At 45.1% G+C, this 19,521-nt stretch overlaps 1 protein-coding gene and 1 non-coding gene across 7 annotated transcripts in view; both read right to left on the reverse strand.

Moving 5' to 3' along the window:
* NINL (ninein like) overlaps window positions 1-19,521 on the reverse strand; it is a 205,085-nt gene that overhangs the window by 58,390 nt on the left and 127,174 nt on the right. For 3 of the 6 annotated variants that reach the window (XM_036244010.1, XM_036244008.1, XM_036244006.1), the window contains 5 exons: window positions 14,687-14,753; window positions 9,352-9,542; window positions 8,384-8,536; window positions 5,453-5,623; window positions 632-768 (listed from right to left, as the gene is read on the reverse strand). In XM_036244010.1, the coding sequence (XP_036099903.1) occupies window positions 632-768; window positions 5,453-5,623; window positions 8,384-8,536; window positions 9,352-9,542; window positions 14,687-14,753 (719 nt within the window). Of the gene's footprint in view, window positions 1-631; window positions 769-4,783; window positions 4,989-5,452; window positions 5,624-8,383; window positions 8,537-9,351; window positions 9,543-14,686; window positions 14,754-19,521 lie in introns of those variants that run through there. The other 3 variants (XM_036244012.1, XM_036244009.1, XM_036244011.1) reach the window with 3 other exon arrangements.
* LOC118619394 lies at window positions 11,966-12,072 on the reverse strand. Its single transcript, XR_004957175.1, has one exon. It is a non-coding gene; the product is annotated as a U6 spliceosomal RNA (small nuclear RNA).

Raw genomic sequence — 19,521 nt, forward strand, 5'->3', positions numbered from 1 at the left:
GCCGAACCCAATTTAAGTGTAATATGTTCTTGGTCTGTTACTTAGCACTTGGTGGCCATGTTTGAAGAATACTTCTTTTTCTTCTCTAGCCAGCCACCAGAACCCAAGTACCCTCTGGCTGCTCTCAGAAGTGTATCCTGCTAACTGGAGGGTTTTTCTATCTCTGTGCTGCGAGAGTTCCAGCATAAGTAGGATGAGGGCCAAGTTTAAATCCTTCTCTTTGGAATCCTGCTAAAAGGGGATAAGAGATGACTTTGATATAGATTTCTAAGATGTTTACAAAGTAGAAGAGAAGGCCAGCGACCATGAAATTCTGTGGTCACAAAGGCCCAAGCAGCAGCCACTGAATAGTTCACTGGGTCCTCAGGCACCACTGAAACCACACATGTGGACAAAACTTGAGGGACAGGGAACCCTCATCTTACTCTCATTGCTCAGCTTTCCCCAATCCCACTGTGAGTGTCAGCTAAAGGAAAGACAATGGGAAAGGTGGTACAGACCCCCCCCACTCCCAGGGGACTGGACATTTAGGGTGGACGAGGGCAGAGTGCCAGTTTCCTTGGACTTCCCCCTCCAGGTCAGCTTGGCCAGCTTACTCCCAGCCCTACCCCAACAACACTGGGGCTCTTACTGGAAGAACTTCAGTTCCTGGCGGTAGCAGGACAAAGCCGCCTGCTGAGTGGCACCATGGATCATCATGAGCTCGTTCTCAAGGGCCCAGGTCAGTTCCAAAAGGTTCACCTTCTCATCCACACTGAAGCCGAGGCTCTGGAAATAGCAAGACCCATCAGGCAGAATAGAATGAATGGCTTCTCCAAACACTTCCTAGTTCTCTGTGAGATAGTCCAGGCCATGACCCATGCTGTCCTATAGGCAGCACCTGCCACTTTTCCGTTAGCAAAGTCTCTGCCTCTCTGGCATGCCTCTCTCCCACCCATAAAACTCTGGTGTCTAACCCTGCCCCACCTCATTCCTGTAAATGCCCAGTTATCCCCCTTCACAGTCCCTGCTTCAGGGGTAGGTGTGACCCCGGCTGGATAGAGTTCCCCTCCCAAGACAAAGTGACTGACATAGAAGAGGGACATTTCCCAAGCAGAGGACTAAATGAGGATTGATAGGAGGCTAGGAGAGAGGTCTTTTCCCTGTTGTAAGGACCAGGGAGCTGCATGAAGAAACCTGACCAGACGGCACCACCACCAAGAAGCAAACAAAGGGATGGAAGAGAATCTTGACAATATCCTGGAGCACCAAGAATCACAATGTCTGATATCCTTCTTCTCTGAGTACACACTCAGGTGTGCCATTAATAGCCTTCTCTCTGCTTAAGCCATTTTGAGTTGAGTTTTTGTCATTTCAAACTAATAGAATCCTGACTGGTATGTCTCTATAAAATATATGTATGGATAAGGTGGTTTTGTTGGTGGGAAATGATTAATGAGAGAGAGAGAGAGAGAGAGAGAGAGAGAGAGAGAGAGAGATGAGCCATGGCTAAGCATTCCAGAAAGTGGAACATTCTTCTCCTCTCAGGATTTTGAAAATGACAGAATAATTTTTACTTTATGTATTGTAGAGGGGGCAGGGGAGGGGAAAGAACACCCATATGCCTCTCTGCTGGACTGACCACTAACACCTTGCCACATTTGCATCTTTAGTGTTAAGTGTTCTTGACTCCTGCTTCATTCTTTTTTTTTTTTTTATTCTCACCCGAGGACATTTTTCGATATTTTGTTCAGATAGAGTGGGAGGGAAAGAGAGAGAGAGAAACATCGACGTGAAAGGGACACATCTAGTGGTTGCCACCCACACGACCCAACCAGGGCTGGGGACAAACTGCAACCGAAGTACATGCCCTTAGCAGGAACCGAACACGGGTCTCTCCAGACCGCAGACCAACGCTCTAACTGCTATGCCAAACTGGCCAGGGCCCTGCTTCATTCTTTGACATTTACACACAAGTCCAGGGTAGGCACTCCAACAGGACCTACAGAGAAAGAGTCACAGCATTCCCAGCTCATTTGTGGAAATGAGGGATGTCCTCCACCCATTATTTTTAACTTATAAAATGAAAATTTGAATTTCCACTGCTTCCTCACTTTCCAAAATGCTTCAGAAGAGAAACTATATTAAAGACTCCTTTGGCCCAGCCAGTGTGGCTCAGAGGTTGAACGTTGACCCATGCACCAAGAGGTCGCCAATTCGATTCCTGGTCAGGGCACATGTCCAGGTGTGGGCCTGATCCTCAGTGCAGGGCATGCAGGAAGCAGCCAACTGATGTTCTCTATCATCGATATTTCTATATCTCTGTCCCTTTCCCTTCCTTTCTCTCTCTAAATAAAAAAATCAATAAAGAAAAAAATAGTATGTGTTCTCAGTTGTAGCAAATAAAAATTAAAAAAAAAAAAGAAGTAATTTTGGAAGCTCAAGGTACTATTATCACACAAAGGCAAACTTCCAAGAAATAACCTCACAAGACAAAGTACAAAGACATGGCAGGTCACAGCAGCAGCTTCCAGATCAAGAAAAAAGAAATTATTAGCATGGGTGGGGGCTAGCTTTTACAATGGCCCCAGTGCTCCCCACCTCCTAGCATTCATGCAGTATACTCCCCTCCTACACTGAACAGAACCAACCTGTGTAACCCACAGCACGTAGAGTAAGTAATGGCATGTGACTTCCAAGGCTTGAGCATGAAAAACAGGCAGCCCCTTCCTTGTTCTCTTGGATGGCACTCCAGGGAAGCCAGCTGCCATGTTATGAGGGTGCTCAAGCAGCCCTAGGGAGAGACCCATATGGCAAGGAATGGGTGTCCTGCCTTTAGCTAGTACAACTTGCCAACCTGGAAGCAGATGCTCAGCCCCGGTCAGGCTTTCAGAAGCCTACAGCACTGGCTGACATCTAACCAACCTCATGGGAGAACCTGGGTTACAAGCATCTGCTACACAGCATCCAAATTCCTGACTCACAGAAACTGCGTAAGACAAGAAACACTGAATGTGTTTTAAGGCATAATTTAGTGGTGATTTATTGAGGAGAGACAGATAACCAATTCAGGGCCTCCTTACTGAGCAGCACCAGAACTAGCGGAGCTTCTGTAGGCACTCTTACAGGCCATTTCAGCACCCTAAAATGGCTAGAGGTCTTGAAAGTTGGGTGCATGATGCCAGCATGTCTAGGCTGAGGGCTCACCCAGCAGGCACCTCTTTCCCAAGGGGAAAGTCTTTTTCAGGCATATGTGCTTGTTGTTCTTGGTGGGGCCAGTAGCCTGAGGTCTTGACCACCAATTTCACAGGTAAGCAGTTATCCAGAGTAACAGGCAGAAAGGGCTCTGACTTGGTGTACCAGGACACTCAGATCACCTGCCAGACTCACTGGTGCTCCACCCTGGCTGTGTGACATCAGGTAGCCACACCACCTGTCAAGTGAGATAGAAACACCTTCAGGGCTGCGTGAGGAGTAAATAAAGTCACACACTTGACAGATCCTTGCTTGGTGCCCAGGTGCTGAGAGGAGTTCAGTAAACATCATTGCCTTTCAATAAAATTGAATCAAATCCTGAATGTAACTAGTGAATTATAAATTGCTACAGAAAGGGAACTATTCTGTAATAACAGGAAAGCAATTAGAAAGTAAGTTCTCTAATGTCAAAGGCAAAGTTGACACTCACCACTGGTCAGACTATGATAGCAGCCAGCCCACCTCCAAATACCGGGACTCAGCAACAGGGTTTCAGGTAGAATCTCAAAAACCTGAGGCCCTTTACTCTTTGCCCTCCCTGGGGGCCAATTTCTGTGATTTGGGCTCAGCCTCTGGTTCTCAGAGCAGTTTTGAGGGCCTGCTGTCCAGGTTTGACCTTGCCATCTGGGCTCTGCCCAAGGCTGCTGAGTGGTCAGACTTGGCAAAGGCTGAGTTTAGGTTTCTTGGGACAAGAAGCTAGGCAGACAGACTATCTTAAAGGCAGTTTGTGCTGATAAGGACATTTTTGGAGGCAATATGACAGAACCTATCAATAATTAAAACGTATAACTTCAGGAAAGTAACCTACAGAAATGCCAGCATTAAAGCAAAATAAGCCAGTCAGAGAAAGACAAGTACCACATGATCTCACTTATTTATGGAACATAATGAAAAAATAAGCTGTTGACCAAAAAAGATCCAGAAACATGGAAGTAGGGAACAGACTGACAAACCTCAGAGGGATGGGGGATGGGAGGGAAGGGAAGAGATAAACCAAAGAACTTATGTGCATATATGCACAAACTAGGCTGGGGAAGGCGGGAAGGGGATGGGAGCGGAAAGGAGGGGGTTAATTGAGAAAAAAGGGAGACATCTGTGATACTTTCAATAACAGATACATGTGTGTATATATGTGTGTGTGTGTGTGTATGGAAATAAATATATATATATATATATATATATATATATATATATGGAAAAAAAATACCAGCATTAGAGCAGAAGAATATACAAGTATTTTAAATGCCCAGATTTATAACAAGAGAAACCTACATATAAAGAAAAGGTAAAACAAATTAGCCAGATACATGGTATAATACCAATTTTACAAATTAAAAAAAAAAAATGGCATGTCTAAATATATATTTCTTTTTTCGTGCCAGGGAAAAGCTCTGTAGAATGAATGCCCCCTAAGTCATTAGCTACTGCCACTCCTGGAGAATGGGAGCAAAGAGGGGCAGGCTTTATTATCTTATATATTTCCATACAATTGATACTTTTTTTTTTACAACAGAAAGTGAAATTTGGAAAGGAAAATAATCTAGCTCACCACTCTTCCCCAGCAGCCTTCCCAGGGTCTGACCCTGAGGCCCTGAAGGAGATATGCCTTGCACCTTGGAAGAGGCTTGGACCCATCTGAGGATAGTCTCCTGGAACAGCCCCCGAAAGAGCATGGAGGAGCTTGGCATGAAGCAGCAGGGCAGTGAGCCTCCCAATGCCCGACCCAGCGTGGGAGGGTCTGGGGTGAGTAGACACTGCAGAGAGAAGAGTTCAACAAGCTGGGCAGGCAGCTCTGGGTGGAATCATTCAGATTTGATGTCCACTAAGACATCTCCACCACAAGGAAAAGGGCATCTGTACCACCTTGTCTGTGGGACTGACCTCCCTCATCTAGAAAAAGAGAATGTCTCCAAGCCTGAAATGCATTGGGGGAAATGCCTAAAATACTCAAACCTACCTTCAAATAGATTAGTCTCAGGCTGTTTCCTCTGCTTTTTATTTATTATCTTTTAACTATAAATTTCCTATATTTTAATAGCAAAAAATAAAGAAAAAAGTGTTTCCAACTGGCTTTCCCTGCATAGGGTTTTCTACATCCTGTGTCTGCAGGGTGCTCTGCCTGGAATCTTCTGTAGGATGATGGCCCCAAAGTCCCCTGCCTGGCTCCACAGTCTGGATGCCTCCCACTGGGGCAAGCTGTGAGTGACCAGTTCCAAACCTGCAAGACCTCCCTGCCATTATGAATCCCCTCCTGGGCCCACAGGGCAATGAGCTGCTCAGGAAAGGCAAAGCCGGTGCCATTGTCAATGCTGCAGAAAAGGCGTGGTGGGCCTGAGCACATGGACACGAGAGATGATGTGGTGGTGTCGCAGCCACCTTCTTCCAGGACCTGTATGTGGGAAACAAGGAGATGCTCATGGGTCTCCTGAAGCTTGTCTGTTTCTCTTTAACATTTTCTGATCTCACCAGACTGTGCTTGGCTCTTTGCTGTCTCACTGAGGCCTGATGAGAACAATTCACAGGCAAGGAAACAAAGGCACATCACCATTGCACAACTTACTCAAGATCAAATGGTATTGCAGGTGGTAGAGTGGGGATGTGAACCCAGGGCTTCTTACACCCAGTTCAACTCCCTCTCGAGGACCCTGGGTACCGCCTCTCCTACCATCTACTGGAGGCCTTGTACAAGGAATGTGCCCCAGCACCTTAGTGGCCCAGCCTGTCAGCACGTACCACTTAGAGAGAGATATAAAGAAGTTTAACATCTCTCCCTCAAATCAGTAATGGTGTGTGCTCGGCTTCACAAAAGAAGAGCCCAAGAAGGCATATGCCAGCATTAGGAAGTGCAGTCTACGGAAAGAAACCCAAGATGAATTTAAAGAGAGGAGGTGGGACAGGCCGAGCATTTCCTCAGAACTCGGAAACACAGTCTCGGGGGTTTTAAGATGAAGGCAAAAAATCCTGGCCATCCCTGGCTGGGTGGTTCAGTTGGTTGGAGCATCATCCCATGCACCAAGAGGCTGTGGGTTCAATTCCCAGTCAGGACACATACCTAGGCTGTGGGTTCCATCCCCAGGCGGGGAGCATATAAGAGTCAGCTGACTGGTATTTCTCACGTCAATGTTTCTCTTTCTCTCTCTCTCCCTCTCCCCCTCCCCTCCCTCTTTCCCTTCCTCCCTTGGTCTAAAATCAATAAATATGTCCTTGGGTGAGGATTAAAAAAAAACCTGACCTGTTAGGTTTAGGTGCTGTAAGAATCCACAGGGCAAGATTATTTTCTGTGCTGTTTTCTGTCCCAACCAGGGCCCATTCACAAGAAGCATTTGCTGTCTGAAGCCACAGGAATGAGCAATAGGAGCCCTTTTCTGAAGGCCACCAGGGATCCTGCTGCATCTGCAGGGACACCATCCTTGCCAGCCTCTCTCATCCCCTCTCACAGGCTCTAGGGCCTCCTTGCTCTTCCTGAACATTCCAAACCTGTCCCGTTGCCTAAAATGCTTTCCCCAGTGCTTCCATGGCTGGTCCCTTGCTCAGAGCTATCTTCTGATGGCATTCCCTTGGACCAGCCAGGATCTTGCCAGTCTACCACCTTCCCTAACAGTGCTCACTTCTTCAGCTGGGGTTCAATGGCCTTTATGCTGTCTGCCTTTCCTGTGGATACAATAACCACCTACCCTTTTCTACTCAGTTGTGTCCCTACCTCTCCATAAACAGTTCCTTGAGGATGGGGTAGTCACTAAGCTGTGCTGGGTACTCTACAGTCCCACAAAGTAGGTATCTGACCCTGTTTACAGAAGGGGAGAGGGAGCTCAAGAATGCATGGCCATCATGGAGAAACTCATATACCCAAATGCACCCAGACCACCCTAGTCTCCCTCCCACTTGCTTCCTATTTGAGGACTGTGAGCTTGGGAACAGGGACCACCATGCAGGGCCTGAATAGGGCTGAGGCAAATCTCCATATGTGGTACATATCTGAGGACCAAGCACTGTCATGCAATGACAGAGTCCACTCACACAGGATGGACATATCTTCCATCCCACAGCCATATCAGCTTGAATAGTCTTCCTGGACAGTCAGGTCTCATTGCTTGGGCCACTGGCATTTGACCAGTGGTAAGGTCCCACCTGGTCTGGCTCTTACACGTGTGCATCAGGCCCCTCTCCAGTTGTGCCTTCATTTCAGGACATGGGAAGAAGAGTGGCTCCATCTGAGAAGAGGCAACCTCCTTCCACTGGCTCTGTGCATGACTCATGGAACTTCATTGTGGTTTCTGACCTTATGTGGCCTGACAACACTCCTAGTTTCTTCTTTGTCTGTTCTTGTGTACTTCAGATTCAGAAATCTGATTACCAGGTTACCTGGCCTGGCAGAGAACAATGCTATTGGTCTTGCACCATCACTCACAAACCACGGGATCAGCCATATCAGCAAAGAAGTATCAGCGAGACTACCAAAGCACCTGCCGTGTGGGGGGAGAGGGTGGCCTCATTGTCCTGGGACTGAGAAAACCAAGTACTAGGCCAACAGTCAACAAACAAAATCACAGCTGCCTAAAATCTACTCTCCTCCAACTGTAGAGACCTGATATTTGTACAAGAGAGAAAACTCAAGAATAGAGGACAGGGAGAACACAAGTTAATAAGTACTTGGAGGGTAATCCAAGGGAAGGTTCTGAACCCTTTAGTGACACTGGTCCAGAGGAGGGAGAGTTGAACAGAGTGTAAGGAGACATGGGTTCAAATCTCCACTCTGTCACCTGCAATGCCAGTTGATTTAGAGCAAACAATGTGTTCCCACACTAGGAGACACAGAGAGGAACTATCATGAAATTATCATAAAACTCCTATGAAGTGGGTGCCCATTTCACAGATAAGGAGCCTGAGGCTCAGAGAAGGTAACTCACCCAGTGACACACAGCTAGAAAGAAGCAAGTCAGATCTGCTCCCAAATCTGTGTGGTTCTAGAATCTAAGTCACACGGCCTTCCACTTACACACATGTGCACTCCCCGACCAATTGCTGGGGCTCACTGTGGTAACACAGGCAGAAGGGTCAGGTCTGTGAAATAACGCTGAAGGCCAGCGGGTGATATCAGTAAGGCCAGAGTGTGAATGCCGTGGTTCAAGATTTAATTATCCCATTTTACCTGGTAATGAGTCCAGGACCTGCTAATTTTGACAGGAGTGGAAAATTCCAGAAGTGAAGTGGGCCCATGATTGAACAGGCCAAGCTGGAATTCCTCAAGACTCACTCTGCCATCCCGGTCTTGATCCAGTTTGTTAAACAGGTCTTCTAGTTCCTAAACAAAAGCCACCACACCTCTACTTAGAGGCTCTACCCACAAGCAGCTACATGCCCGCTACAGTCATCCAGACTCACCCATCCACCTGCCCACCCTCCCACTCACCTTCCCTCTCCAAACAGAGCAGTTTGCTTATCCCCATCCAAATTCAAACTTTTGGGTCATATGTGGCCTCCCCAGGCTCTGGCTTATGAAATCTACATGTCTGGTCAGTTTCCATCCTGCTGTGAATGGGTGCCACCTGAACTTCCTAAATTCCATCTATACCCATTCAGTGTCAAATGTGGCAGGAAATTGCTGGAGGGTAGAAAAGATGTACACATAGAGCATGACCTGGGCCCCCAGAAGTTCAGGTTCAGGGTTTAGCAAGGGCAGTAGGGCTAAGGGAGACTTTTGCAAGAGAGGGGTTGCCCTATGATCACTGCTTGTTCCTCCTCCCCTTGGCCCCTGCAGGAAAAAAGGAGGAGTGAATACAGTTGTTGGGAGTATAGCCAGGCTCTGAGGGCATTGTGTTTGGGCTCAGTGATAGAACAAAGCCACATAGGTAGGGGGAAAGGGCATTATAGGCGGAGGAAGAATACTGAGTGAAGGTGCTTAGAGGTTGGTAAGGCTGGGGCAATGCCTGGTCAGAGATGGACCCTTAAGGGTACAGACTTTAGCAGAAGCACCAAGAGTCATCAAAAACTTTTAGCCCAGAAAGCAATACAAATGAATCAGTGTCTGTGGGGTAAAAAAATTTTCCAGATCCAACATCAACTATGACCATTGCAAAGAATCAGTCATTGAGAATGATCTGTTCTGGTCCTTCTTACCTCTTTCTTGAGTCCTTGGAGCCCAATGCTCTGGCAGACCACAGCCAGCTCCTGCTCATTGAGATGACCACTGCTGCCAACACCCAGTTCCTCCCAGATGCCCTGGACCTGGCTTCTAGGGGTGTCAAAGAAGGGGCTGCGAGACTTCTGGGAATTCCCAAAGAGCTCGGAACCCCAGGTTGGCAGCTGGCCTGAAGCAGAGAGAGTGACAGGTAAACCCGATGCTCCAGGTGAAAGCACTAAGGGGGAACACACTTGCCAGTAAATTACTCTGAAATCAGATGGACACAGGTGAGTAGCAAAGCATCAAAAGTGGAATCCAGGCGGTGGGTACATGGGGATTCACAGTACAGTTCTTTGTTTTTTTGGTGTTTTCTTTTCATGGTATTCACTATTCTAAATTTTTATTTATTTTATTTTATATTTTTATCTATATTGTTTAAAGTATTACAGATGTCCCCCCTTTTCTCCCTGATTGACTACCTCTTCCCCTCTCCCACCCCCTTCCTGCTTTCCCCAAACTACTGTCTGTGTCCATTGATTATGCATATATGCATATAAATTCTTTGTTTTATTTCTTCCCAATCCCCCCACCTTGCTACCCTCTGAGGTTTGTCAGTCTTTTCCCTACGTCCATGTCTCTGGATCTATTTTGATCGACAGCTTATTTTGTTCATGATATTCCATAAATGAGATCATGTGGTACTTGTTTTTCTCTGTCTTACTTCACTCAGTATAACACTCTCCAGGTCCTTCCATGTCATCTCAAAGGGTAAGAGATCTTTCTTTCTTACAACTGCATAGAATTCCATTGTGTATAGGTACCACAGCTTTTTTACCCACTCATCTACTGATGGGACACTTGAACAGTTTCCAGATCTTAGCTATTGTAAACAGCGCTGCTATTAATATAAGAGGTGCATATATTCTTTCTGATTGATGTTTCAGGCTTCTTAGGATATATTCCTAGAAGTGGAATCACTGGGTCAAATGGCAATTCCATTTTTAATTTTTTTTTTTTTTATCCTCACCCGAGGATATTTTTCCATTTTTTGTACAGATAGAGTGGGAGGGAGAGAGAGGAAGGGAGAGAGAGAGAGAAACATCGATGTGAAGGGACACATTGAGTGGCTGCCACCCGCACGACCAACCAGAGCCGGGGACAAACTGCAACTGAAGTACGTGCCCTTAGCGGGAACCGAACCCGGGTCTCTCCGGACCACAGACCGACGCTCTAACCGCTGAGCCAAACCGGCCAGGGCCCATTTTTAATTTTTTGAGGAAACATATCATTTTCTATAGTGGCTGCACCAGTGGCTGCACCAGTCTGCATTCCCACCAGCAGTGTGCTAGAGCACCCTTTTCTCCACATTCTTGCCAGCACTTGTTTGAGGATTTGTTGATGGCAACCATTCTGGCAGGTGTGAGGTCTCATAGTCAACTATTTCTTCATAGTCATTTTAATTTGCATCTCTCTGATGCTCAGTCATGTTGAGCTTTTTTTTTAAGTTATTTTTTTCCTTTATTGATTTTAGAGAGAGAAGAAGTGAGAGGGGAGAGAGATAGAAACATCGATGGAAGAGAACATTGATTGGCTGCCTCCTGCAAGCCCTCCACTAGGGATCTGGCCCACAACCTGGGCATGTGTCTTCACCGGAAATCAAACTGGCAACCTCTTGGTGCATGGGTCGATGCTTAACCACTGAGCCACATCACCAAGACATGTTGAGCATTTTTTCATATGTCCTGTTTGGAGAAGTGTCTATTCAGGTCCTCTGCCCGTTTTTTAATTGGATTGTTTGTCTTCCTTTTGCTGAGTTGTATGAGTACTCTATATATTTTGGATATTAACCCCTTATCTGATGTATCATTGAAAAATATGTTCTCCCAGAGAGTGAGCTCTCTTTTCATTTTGATGCTTTTTTTTTTGCTGTGCAGAAACTTTTTAGTTTGATGTAGTCCCATGTTTTAATTTTTTTCCTTTGTCTCTCTTGCCCTAGGTGATGATAGATCAATAAAAATTCCGCTACATTTGATGTATAAGATTTTTCTGCCTACATTTTCTTCTAGGATTTTTATGATTCCACAAGTTCCATTTAAGTATTTTATCCACTATGAGTTTATTCTTGTGTATGGTGTAAGCTGGTGATCTAGTTTTATTTTTTTGCATGTAGCTGTCTAATTTTCCCAACACCATTTATTAAAGAGACAGTCTTTTCTCCATTGTATGCTTTTGCCTCCTTTGTCAAATATTAATTTTATATAAAGTCTGAGGTTGATTTTGGGTTCTCTGTTCTGTTCCATTGATCCATATGTCTGTTCTTGTGCCAGTAACAGGCTGTTTTGATTATGATGGCATTGTAGTATAACTTGATATCTGGTATTGTGATGTCTCCCACCTTGTTCTTCTTTTTTCAAGATTGCTGTGGCTATTTGGAGTCTTTTTTGGTTCTACATAAACTTTTGGAGTATTTGTTCTATATCTGTGAAATATGCTGTTGGTACTTTAATAGGGATTGCATTGAATCTGTACATTGCTTTGGGTAGTATGGACATTTTAATGATGCTGATTCTTCCAATTCATGAACATGGTATGTACTTCCACTTTTTTTTATAAAATATGGAATGATTCACAAGTTTGTGTGTTATCCTTGCACAGGGGCTATGCTAATATTCTCTGTATCATTCCAATTTTAGTATGTGTGCTGTCGAAGAGAGCACCACAGTACAATTCTTTCAACTTAATTTTGTGTTTGCAAGTTTCATAATAAAACCTCTCTGTTCCAAGTGGGGAAAGCTTTTTCTGAATGGAACCTACTAAAGTCACACCTCTGAAAGCACTTAAAAGAGGGCTGCATTATTTGTATTTACAATGAAAACAAGTTTTAGAAAAATTAATATTTAGAAACTTTTTAAACCTACCCAAAGTAAAGAGCATAGTACATTGAACCCCAATGCACCTGTCACTCAGGCTCTGTGATGATGAAAACTTTGCCATGCTGACTTCAACTATTCCCTTTTTACTATTGCTGAAGTGCTTGAAAGCAAATCCCAGATCTCATGTTTTTACCTCTACCTATTTAATATTTACTATGTATTTCTGAAATACAGACATTTCTTACATAATCACAATGCCACTATAAAACCTAACAACAATTCCCCAACTGTCTAAAAAAAGTCTGACTTTTTTGTTTGAATCAGTAACCAAACAGTGCATTTGGTTATCACTTCTCTTAAGTCTTTCAATCATGAGGCCCTCTCCTGTCCCCCAACCCCTAGCACTGTCTTGTTTAAGAAACTGGAGCAGTAGTTGTTCTATAGAATGTCCCCCATCTAGATTTGTCTGTTTCTTCATGCTATCATATAACTTGTTCCTCTATCCCTAATATTTCAGGTAAACATGAAGGCAGCATAAAAGGCTAGGTTTTAATTCGAATTCGGGCCCAGTTTATTTTTTCTTGGCAAAAACACTCCACAGATGAGGCTATATACTCCACACCACCTCACATCAGAGGTACAGGTGCCTTTGAGATGCAGACTCATCAGTGGCCCTGGCTGGCATGGCTCAGTTGATTGGGCATCATCCCATGCACTAAAAGGTTGCCGATTTGATTCCCAGTCAGGGTACATGTACAACCCCGGCTTGATCCCCAGTAGGGAGCATGCAAGAGGCAGCTGAGCTGATTGGTGTTTCACTTTCATCTCTCTCTCTCTCTCTCTCTCTCTCTCTCTCTCTCCCTCATCCATCTCTCCCTTTCTCTCTAGAAATCAATTAAAAGTCTTAAAAAAAAAGACACATCAGTGGGTTTGGGTAACAGATGGCCAGTTTTCATAACTTTTCCACTTTAACTAGTTGGCTTATTGATGTTTCTTAAGTTTTGCCAGAGAAACAACTTGTGGAAGAGGATATATGTTGGCAGTGTCCATGAGAAGATGTCCATAGATGAGCTATGCTTCAAACCAGACATATTAACCTTCACAACCAGCCCAACATAGAGAGAAGGCCACTTCTACCTAATTCAGACTTGAGTTCTCTGTCAGTAGTCTATACCTTTTTTTTTTTTTTGGTATGGGATCCTAGCGGGAACTGAACCCAGGACTCTCTGGTCCGCAGGCCGAGTGGTCTATATCTTTCAAGTAGATAAGCCACCTTGGTGTTAGTTACTTTGATAACCCAACTAATAATCAGAAAGACACTTTTCCTGAGGAAAACCAGGCCTGCATGCTCACAAATATTGCTATAGTTTGTAGCTGAAGAAAATGCAAGGATAGAATCAGCCAGGATCAGAAAGTGCTACCTCTCAGATCCCTCTCAACTTAAAATGTCTAGAATTTCTAGAAAAATGTAAAAGCAATTCTGATACTGGGGTTTATTTCTCAAGGCTGGCAGAGGATGTAAATAAATCCACTGAGGTTTGACATGAGTATTACTGTACTACTGTTGGTTCTAACTCAGATGAAAAGGTTTCTGTTCAAGGTTGGAAAGAAACCAACCTGCTCTCTGTGTATAGAGAAAGCACTGAATCGTTCTGTGAATAACCTGCCCAGGATCCCTTTCTTAGACTCTGAATCTAGGAAATTAATACGTGATGGCTTGGCTTACTCTTCCTAACATACGGGATCTCTATCCAGCAGCACAGGCGATGTTCAGGTTAGTTTCCCTGAAATCTATGGAGGTAAACATTGACCAGTGGCCCTACATTTGAGGACCACAATCTAGAGGTTACTCAGTGCCAACTGCTGATATTTTGCTGCAGCAGAAATTCAATGTCAACTCTGATATCCCTCTCTCCAAGCCAAATTTCTGCATTTTCTGCCATGTGACACATCACAGGCTGACGTATGTGATTTGCTTAAGTATACTTGTTGCTACTTTCTGGTTGCTGCCATAAGGCTCCCAAGGACCAGGACCATATGGGGCACAGACAGGGCCTTGGCAGGTGGTAAGACTATTCATCCACAGAAGAGGAGAGGCTACACTCAGGCCTATGCATCAGGAAGAGGGTGCAGCACCTGCCCTAGCAGCAACAGGCCTGAGATTTCAGGGCCCCACCTGACAGCTGGGATTATACTGGTCCCTGCAAAATATGAAATGTGGTAGAACCACACTGCTTCCTTAGACACTGGTCTCTGTCTGAGGGTCTGACTTCAGGTGATGCTGAGAATAGAGTGATAGCCTCAGAACCACCCTAAAGAAGAGGCCCACCAGGCACACCATCCACATTACATGGTTCCCCAAAATTATATTTGGCTGGCTCATTGTTCAATAACCCAGTTCCTGGAGCTTTCAGAGCACTTGTGAAAGGTAGCAAAAAGTATGAAGCCAAGGCTTTACCTTTTGCTTCAAATAATTCATTCTGAGATCCTTTAGCACTTTCAGTTTCTTCATCTGACTTGAGACTCTGCAGAAAAATAAAAAGAGGACATGAGTCCTGATAGGGTTTTGTTTAGGCCAGTGATGCAGGCTTGTGAAAGAATTCACAATAGAGGAGAGAAAAGAGAGAAAATTTATTAACTTCCCCCATAGTCAGGGAAAGGACCCATGCACTGACTGGCAATATAAGGGTGGAGCAGAAAGAGTAAGTTGCTCTTTTATTGGGGGCTTCTGGGCATAAAGGGCAGATGTGCCTGGGGAGTTTCTTATCATATCTTTGTTAGCTTGTAAAATATGGTTGGGAAAAAAGAGAGAAAGAATGTGGACCAGGGGCTGGTGACTAGTGAGTCAGTCATGGGTCCAGGGTCCAATGTTTAGATAATCGGGTTGTTAATCTTTCCATGATGTCAGGTCATCCCCTTGTCTTCAGATTAGGAGAATAGACAGCATTCTGAAGGTAAACTCCCAAGGCGCACACCTCCCAGCCAGGTCAGAATAGGCCTTTATTCTAAATTAAGCAATCACTAACAACATTGTAAAGGATGATTAACATTTTTCTCCCATCCAAGTACTAACCAGGCCCGACCCTGCTTAGCTTCCAAGATCAGACGAGATGCTTAACATTTTTCTAACTATGGCTAGTGCCCCACTATGATTAGTTTTCTTACTCTTCTAATATTCTCTATTAATTCTAATATTCTTTCCTGCCCTTTTCAGTTGGGTAGAAAGGTGATTTGAATTTGCAGACACCAGCAATCTCTATGTTTAATTACCAGGTACTTCTCATAAATTGTGGGGAAAATCATAGAAAAAAAGAATAAGTCCTGTCTTCTGTCCTTACAAATCTTCCAGAGGATGTGTCAGTGGACAGAGTACCAGAAATAAGAAAATGGTATGTATACCTTAGGGCTAGGTAGGGGCAAATGAAGAAAGAACCTGGTGAGATGCAACACCTCCAAATAAAACCCTACCTCTGCAGGGCATCCTTCACACCCAGACAGTAGTTCACAATAAAAACACAATCAAAAGTTCAAGAGCTCATACAAGGAGAGGCAAGGTGGCTGTAGAGTAACTTGAGGCTATGTGCCCTTGCTGCCAGCCAGGGAAGGGATTTACAGCTAAAATATTGTGTAATCAACTTAAAAAACCAAGAGAAGTGTAGCTGATTGGACATGTTATATCTAAGGAGCACTGAAGAAACAACACACAGACTGGTAAGAGGAGGGGAGTCACAGAAAGTGGGCATCCCCCTGGAGCAGGTGTGTGGCTGAGAGGCCAAGTGAAATCAGTTGCCAAGCTTCCTCCACTTGGGAGTGTGGGGTCTCAATCCCATCCAACAATCCCAAAACCAGAGCAGCAGAGACTGGAAGAAGAGCCTATGTAGCATAAGGCAGAGGAAACCAGGAGAATTCTGTCTGCCTGGGAGACTGAGACCACACCTTCCTAGTGAAGGAGTGCTCCTATTGTTAGTAACCCTAGCCTAAGCAGTTTGCTAGGGCTGACTACTGGAAAGGTTGTGCTGCTGAGTTTGGGTCCAGCAGAGAGTCCTATGGGTAGTACTCAGCAGTGATGGACCCTCTATTTTCTTGCAGGCATTGTGCAGAGTGCCACTTAGTGACTAAACTGTTTGCCTGGGGGAAGGGGAAAAGATTCTCTTACCTCAAGTGAGGGGTTGGGATGCCTCCTCCTTCCTGTGGAACCTTCCTGACTGCTCTATCCAGTGGGGTTAGCAGTAAGGAGGAGAAGGGCAGGTTGGGATTTTTGGCCCGCACTGTGGAGAGTTGGGAACACAAGAGGAGTGGGAATTTTGACCCCTGCTTTGCGGAGACAGCTGCACAGAGAGATAAGTCCTGAGTGGGGCTGATTTTCTAACCCATCCTGCTTGAACCTGTGGTGTGAGGGTGCAGTTTGCGCATAGTGCTGGGACGTTTGGACTATATCCCCCAGAAGGATTCTATCTGGGAAATAAAAAAAGTGAGTGCTGGGGTTTGTGACTGCATTGTGGATAGGCTAATCCAAGCTCCCTGTGAGTTCAGCTAGGCAGCCCCAGGAAGGAGAGGTATAGCCATTCACTCCTGCAGGCTGTGAACATCATCCCCAATAGGAGACTGGTTAAGCTCTGTGAAGTCCTGCATACCCAGCCCTCCCCTGGCAAAGCAGCTCAGAGAAGGATATTCCAAGTGTGGAACCCTCAGAGGCTATTGTCTGGGACCAGGACAAAGTGCTCAGCCCCCTCCTGTGGGCTGGACTAGTCTCCTCAACCAGAGACTCTTTTGATCAATCAACCTGAGCTCAGGGTAGCTAAAACTGCTCCTGTATAGAAGATTGCAGGCTGTATCCAACCTGAACCTGCAATAAGCACCCTTAGGGGGAACTAGAGCTGGAGTCTCTATTAGAAATTGAGGAGTTTGGCTTTGAAGCAGAAATTAATTTCCCCTCATTAAGTGTCTGCATAATTCTCTAAGTGGGGGCTCACTCGCCCATGTTAGGCTAGCCTGGATCCATCCTAAAAACTATTCTAAAGGGACTAGAGAAAGACCAGAAAAACTCAGAGGGCAGGCAGAATAGCTGACAGGTGGAGGTAGACCTCAGGGAGCCTCTGTCTGACCAGAGATCTTCTTCCAGCTCTAAGCAAAAAGAAGCCAACCCATTTGCACAGATTGGTCCCTCCCACACACACACAGGTCTAGCAGACGCAGACACAAACAGTGAACAGAGTTGTAACTACACACAGGCAACCCAAGGCCAGTTACACAAAATGTCTGACAGCAGCCTGCATCTGAAACCTACCCCAAAAGACCCATAAGAACTCAGAACCATCACAGTGAGTGGTGGGCCTCAGACTACATCAGAGTTCCACCCAATTAGATAAGCAAATGACATACCCAGAAGTGGATTCCCGAGGGGTTCTAGACCCTTCTGGAAACAATACTGCCTTGATGGTGAGCCCCTGCACAGCGTCTCATACATGGTAACAAAGGTTTATCTCTATAGACAGCCAGCCTGAAAGGTTAATGATTGTGCCTCTGAGCCCATCAAAACTGCACCTTCACAGAAGTCTACACACCATGGTCAGGGCTAAGCCTCACAGTCAGTCAGTATGAGGGTCAATCCCAACGAAGAAAGGGCTATCAGCAATCAAGACCCAATTATAAAAAGAGGGTCCAAACAACCCACACAAGAGATATTCTTAGAGGACCAGATCAAGAAGACTGCACCACTGGGAACTACAGGACACCTACAACAGAAGCAATTCATCAAACAGAGAATGCAGAATAATGGTTATAAGAATGCCCAAGGAACTTGGTGATAACAACAACAGCAGGAAAAAGGATATAGAAAAATAATCAGTTGGAAATGAAGAATGGCATATCTGAAATACAGAATACATTGGAAGGAACTGCAAGTCTGCTGACGAGACAGAGTATCGAATAAGTGAATTAGAAGACAAAACAGAAAAAGTCAGTCAATCAGAACAGAAAAAAGACAAGATAAATAAAAAGCAGGAGGATATTTTAAGGGGGTTTTGGGACACTATGAAATGTAACAACATCCACATTATAGGGGTACCAGAAGGAGAAGAAAGTGATTAAGGAATAGAGAATATTTTTCTCTGTACCGCAGGCTGACACTCCAACCGCTGAGCCAGACCGGCCAGGGCAGGAATAGAGAATATTTTTGAAGGAAATGTCACACAAGTTCAGGAAGGACAGAGAGTGCCAAACAAGATAAACACAAAGGGACCCAAATGAAGACACATCATAATTAAAAGGGCCAAGATTAAAAACAAAGAGAGAATATTAAAGGCAGCAAGAGAGAAAACAGTCAGTTACCTACAAGACAGTTCCCCTAAAGCTGTCAGCTGATTTCTCATCAGAAACACTTCAGGCCAGAAGGCTTTGGCATGAAGTAATCAACATAATAAAAGCAAGAACCTGCCACCAAAACTGCTCTCTCCAGCGAGGCTATCATTTAAAATCAAAGGTGAGACTTCCGGTCAAGAAAGAGGTGTAGGTAAATGTGGTACTCACCTCCTCCTACAACCACATCAAAATTACAACTAAACTACAGAACAACCATCATTCAGAACCAACTGAAATCCAGCTAAGTGGAAGTGCTACAACTATGAAATTAAAGAAGATGCCACAGTGAGACTGGTAGGAGGGGGTGGAGGTGCAGACAGACTGGTTCCACATTCATGTGTGGTGGATAAAAATCAGGTGGGATACCTCAGCTGAAAACACCACACCAGTCACCCCAGCTCAGGGTTCCAATGTCAGGAAGAGAAGTCCTCATAACTTCTGGCTGTAAAAACCAGTGGGGGTTGAGGTTGAGGGAGACTGAGTTCTTTTTAAAGGGCCTGAACATGAACTTACTTGGACTTGCTCTCTCCAGGCTACAGAATGGGGGAGGCAGCTTGAAAGACACCAGAGACATATGGGGAAGAACTGAGTTGTTTGGCATGAGGTTGAGAGCTGGAGAGGCAGCTTTCTCCCAGACACACTTGCTAGTGGAGGCCACTGTTACTTTGGTGAGCTCTTACCCCATGGGCCTGGCAGACAGGCACCATATCTGAAACTCCAGCAACCTGGTTCATACTGTTTGCCCTACCCTGGAGATTCCCTGAGGCCCTGCACCACCCAATTTTTAAGCCCACCCAACCAGTGGCTTTACCATAGGATTGGCCTGTCTTGACTCCTACTTCAGATTTTACTAAATTCTCTCAAACAAGCAGCATCTGGCCTCAGTGAGCCCCAAACCTCTTGCTAAGTGACCCCAGGCCTGGCACCAGAAGT

Source organism: Molossus molossus, unplaced genomic scaffold (assembly GCF_014108415.1).
Source record: "Molossus molossus isolate mMolMol1 unplaced genomic scaffold, mMolMol1.p scaffold_m16_p_6, whole genome shotgun sequence".
NCBI classification, from domain to species: domain Eukaryota; kingdom Metazoa; phylum Chordata; class Mammalia; order Chiroptera; family Molossidae; genus Molossus; species Molossus molossus.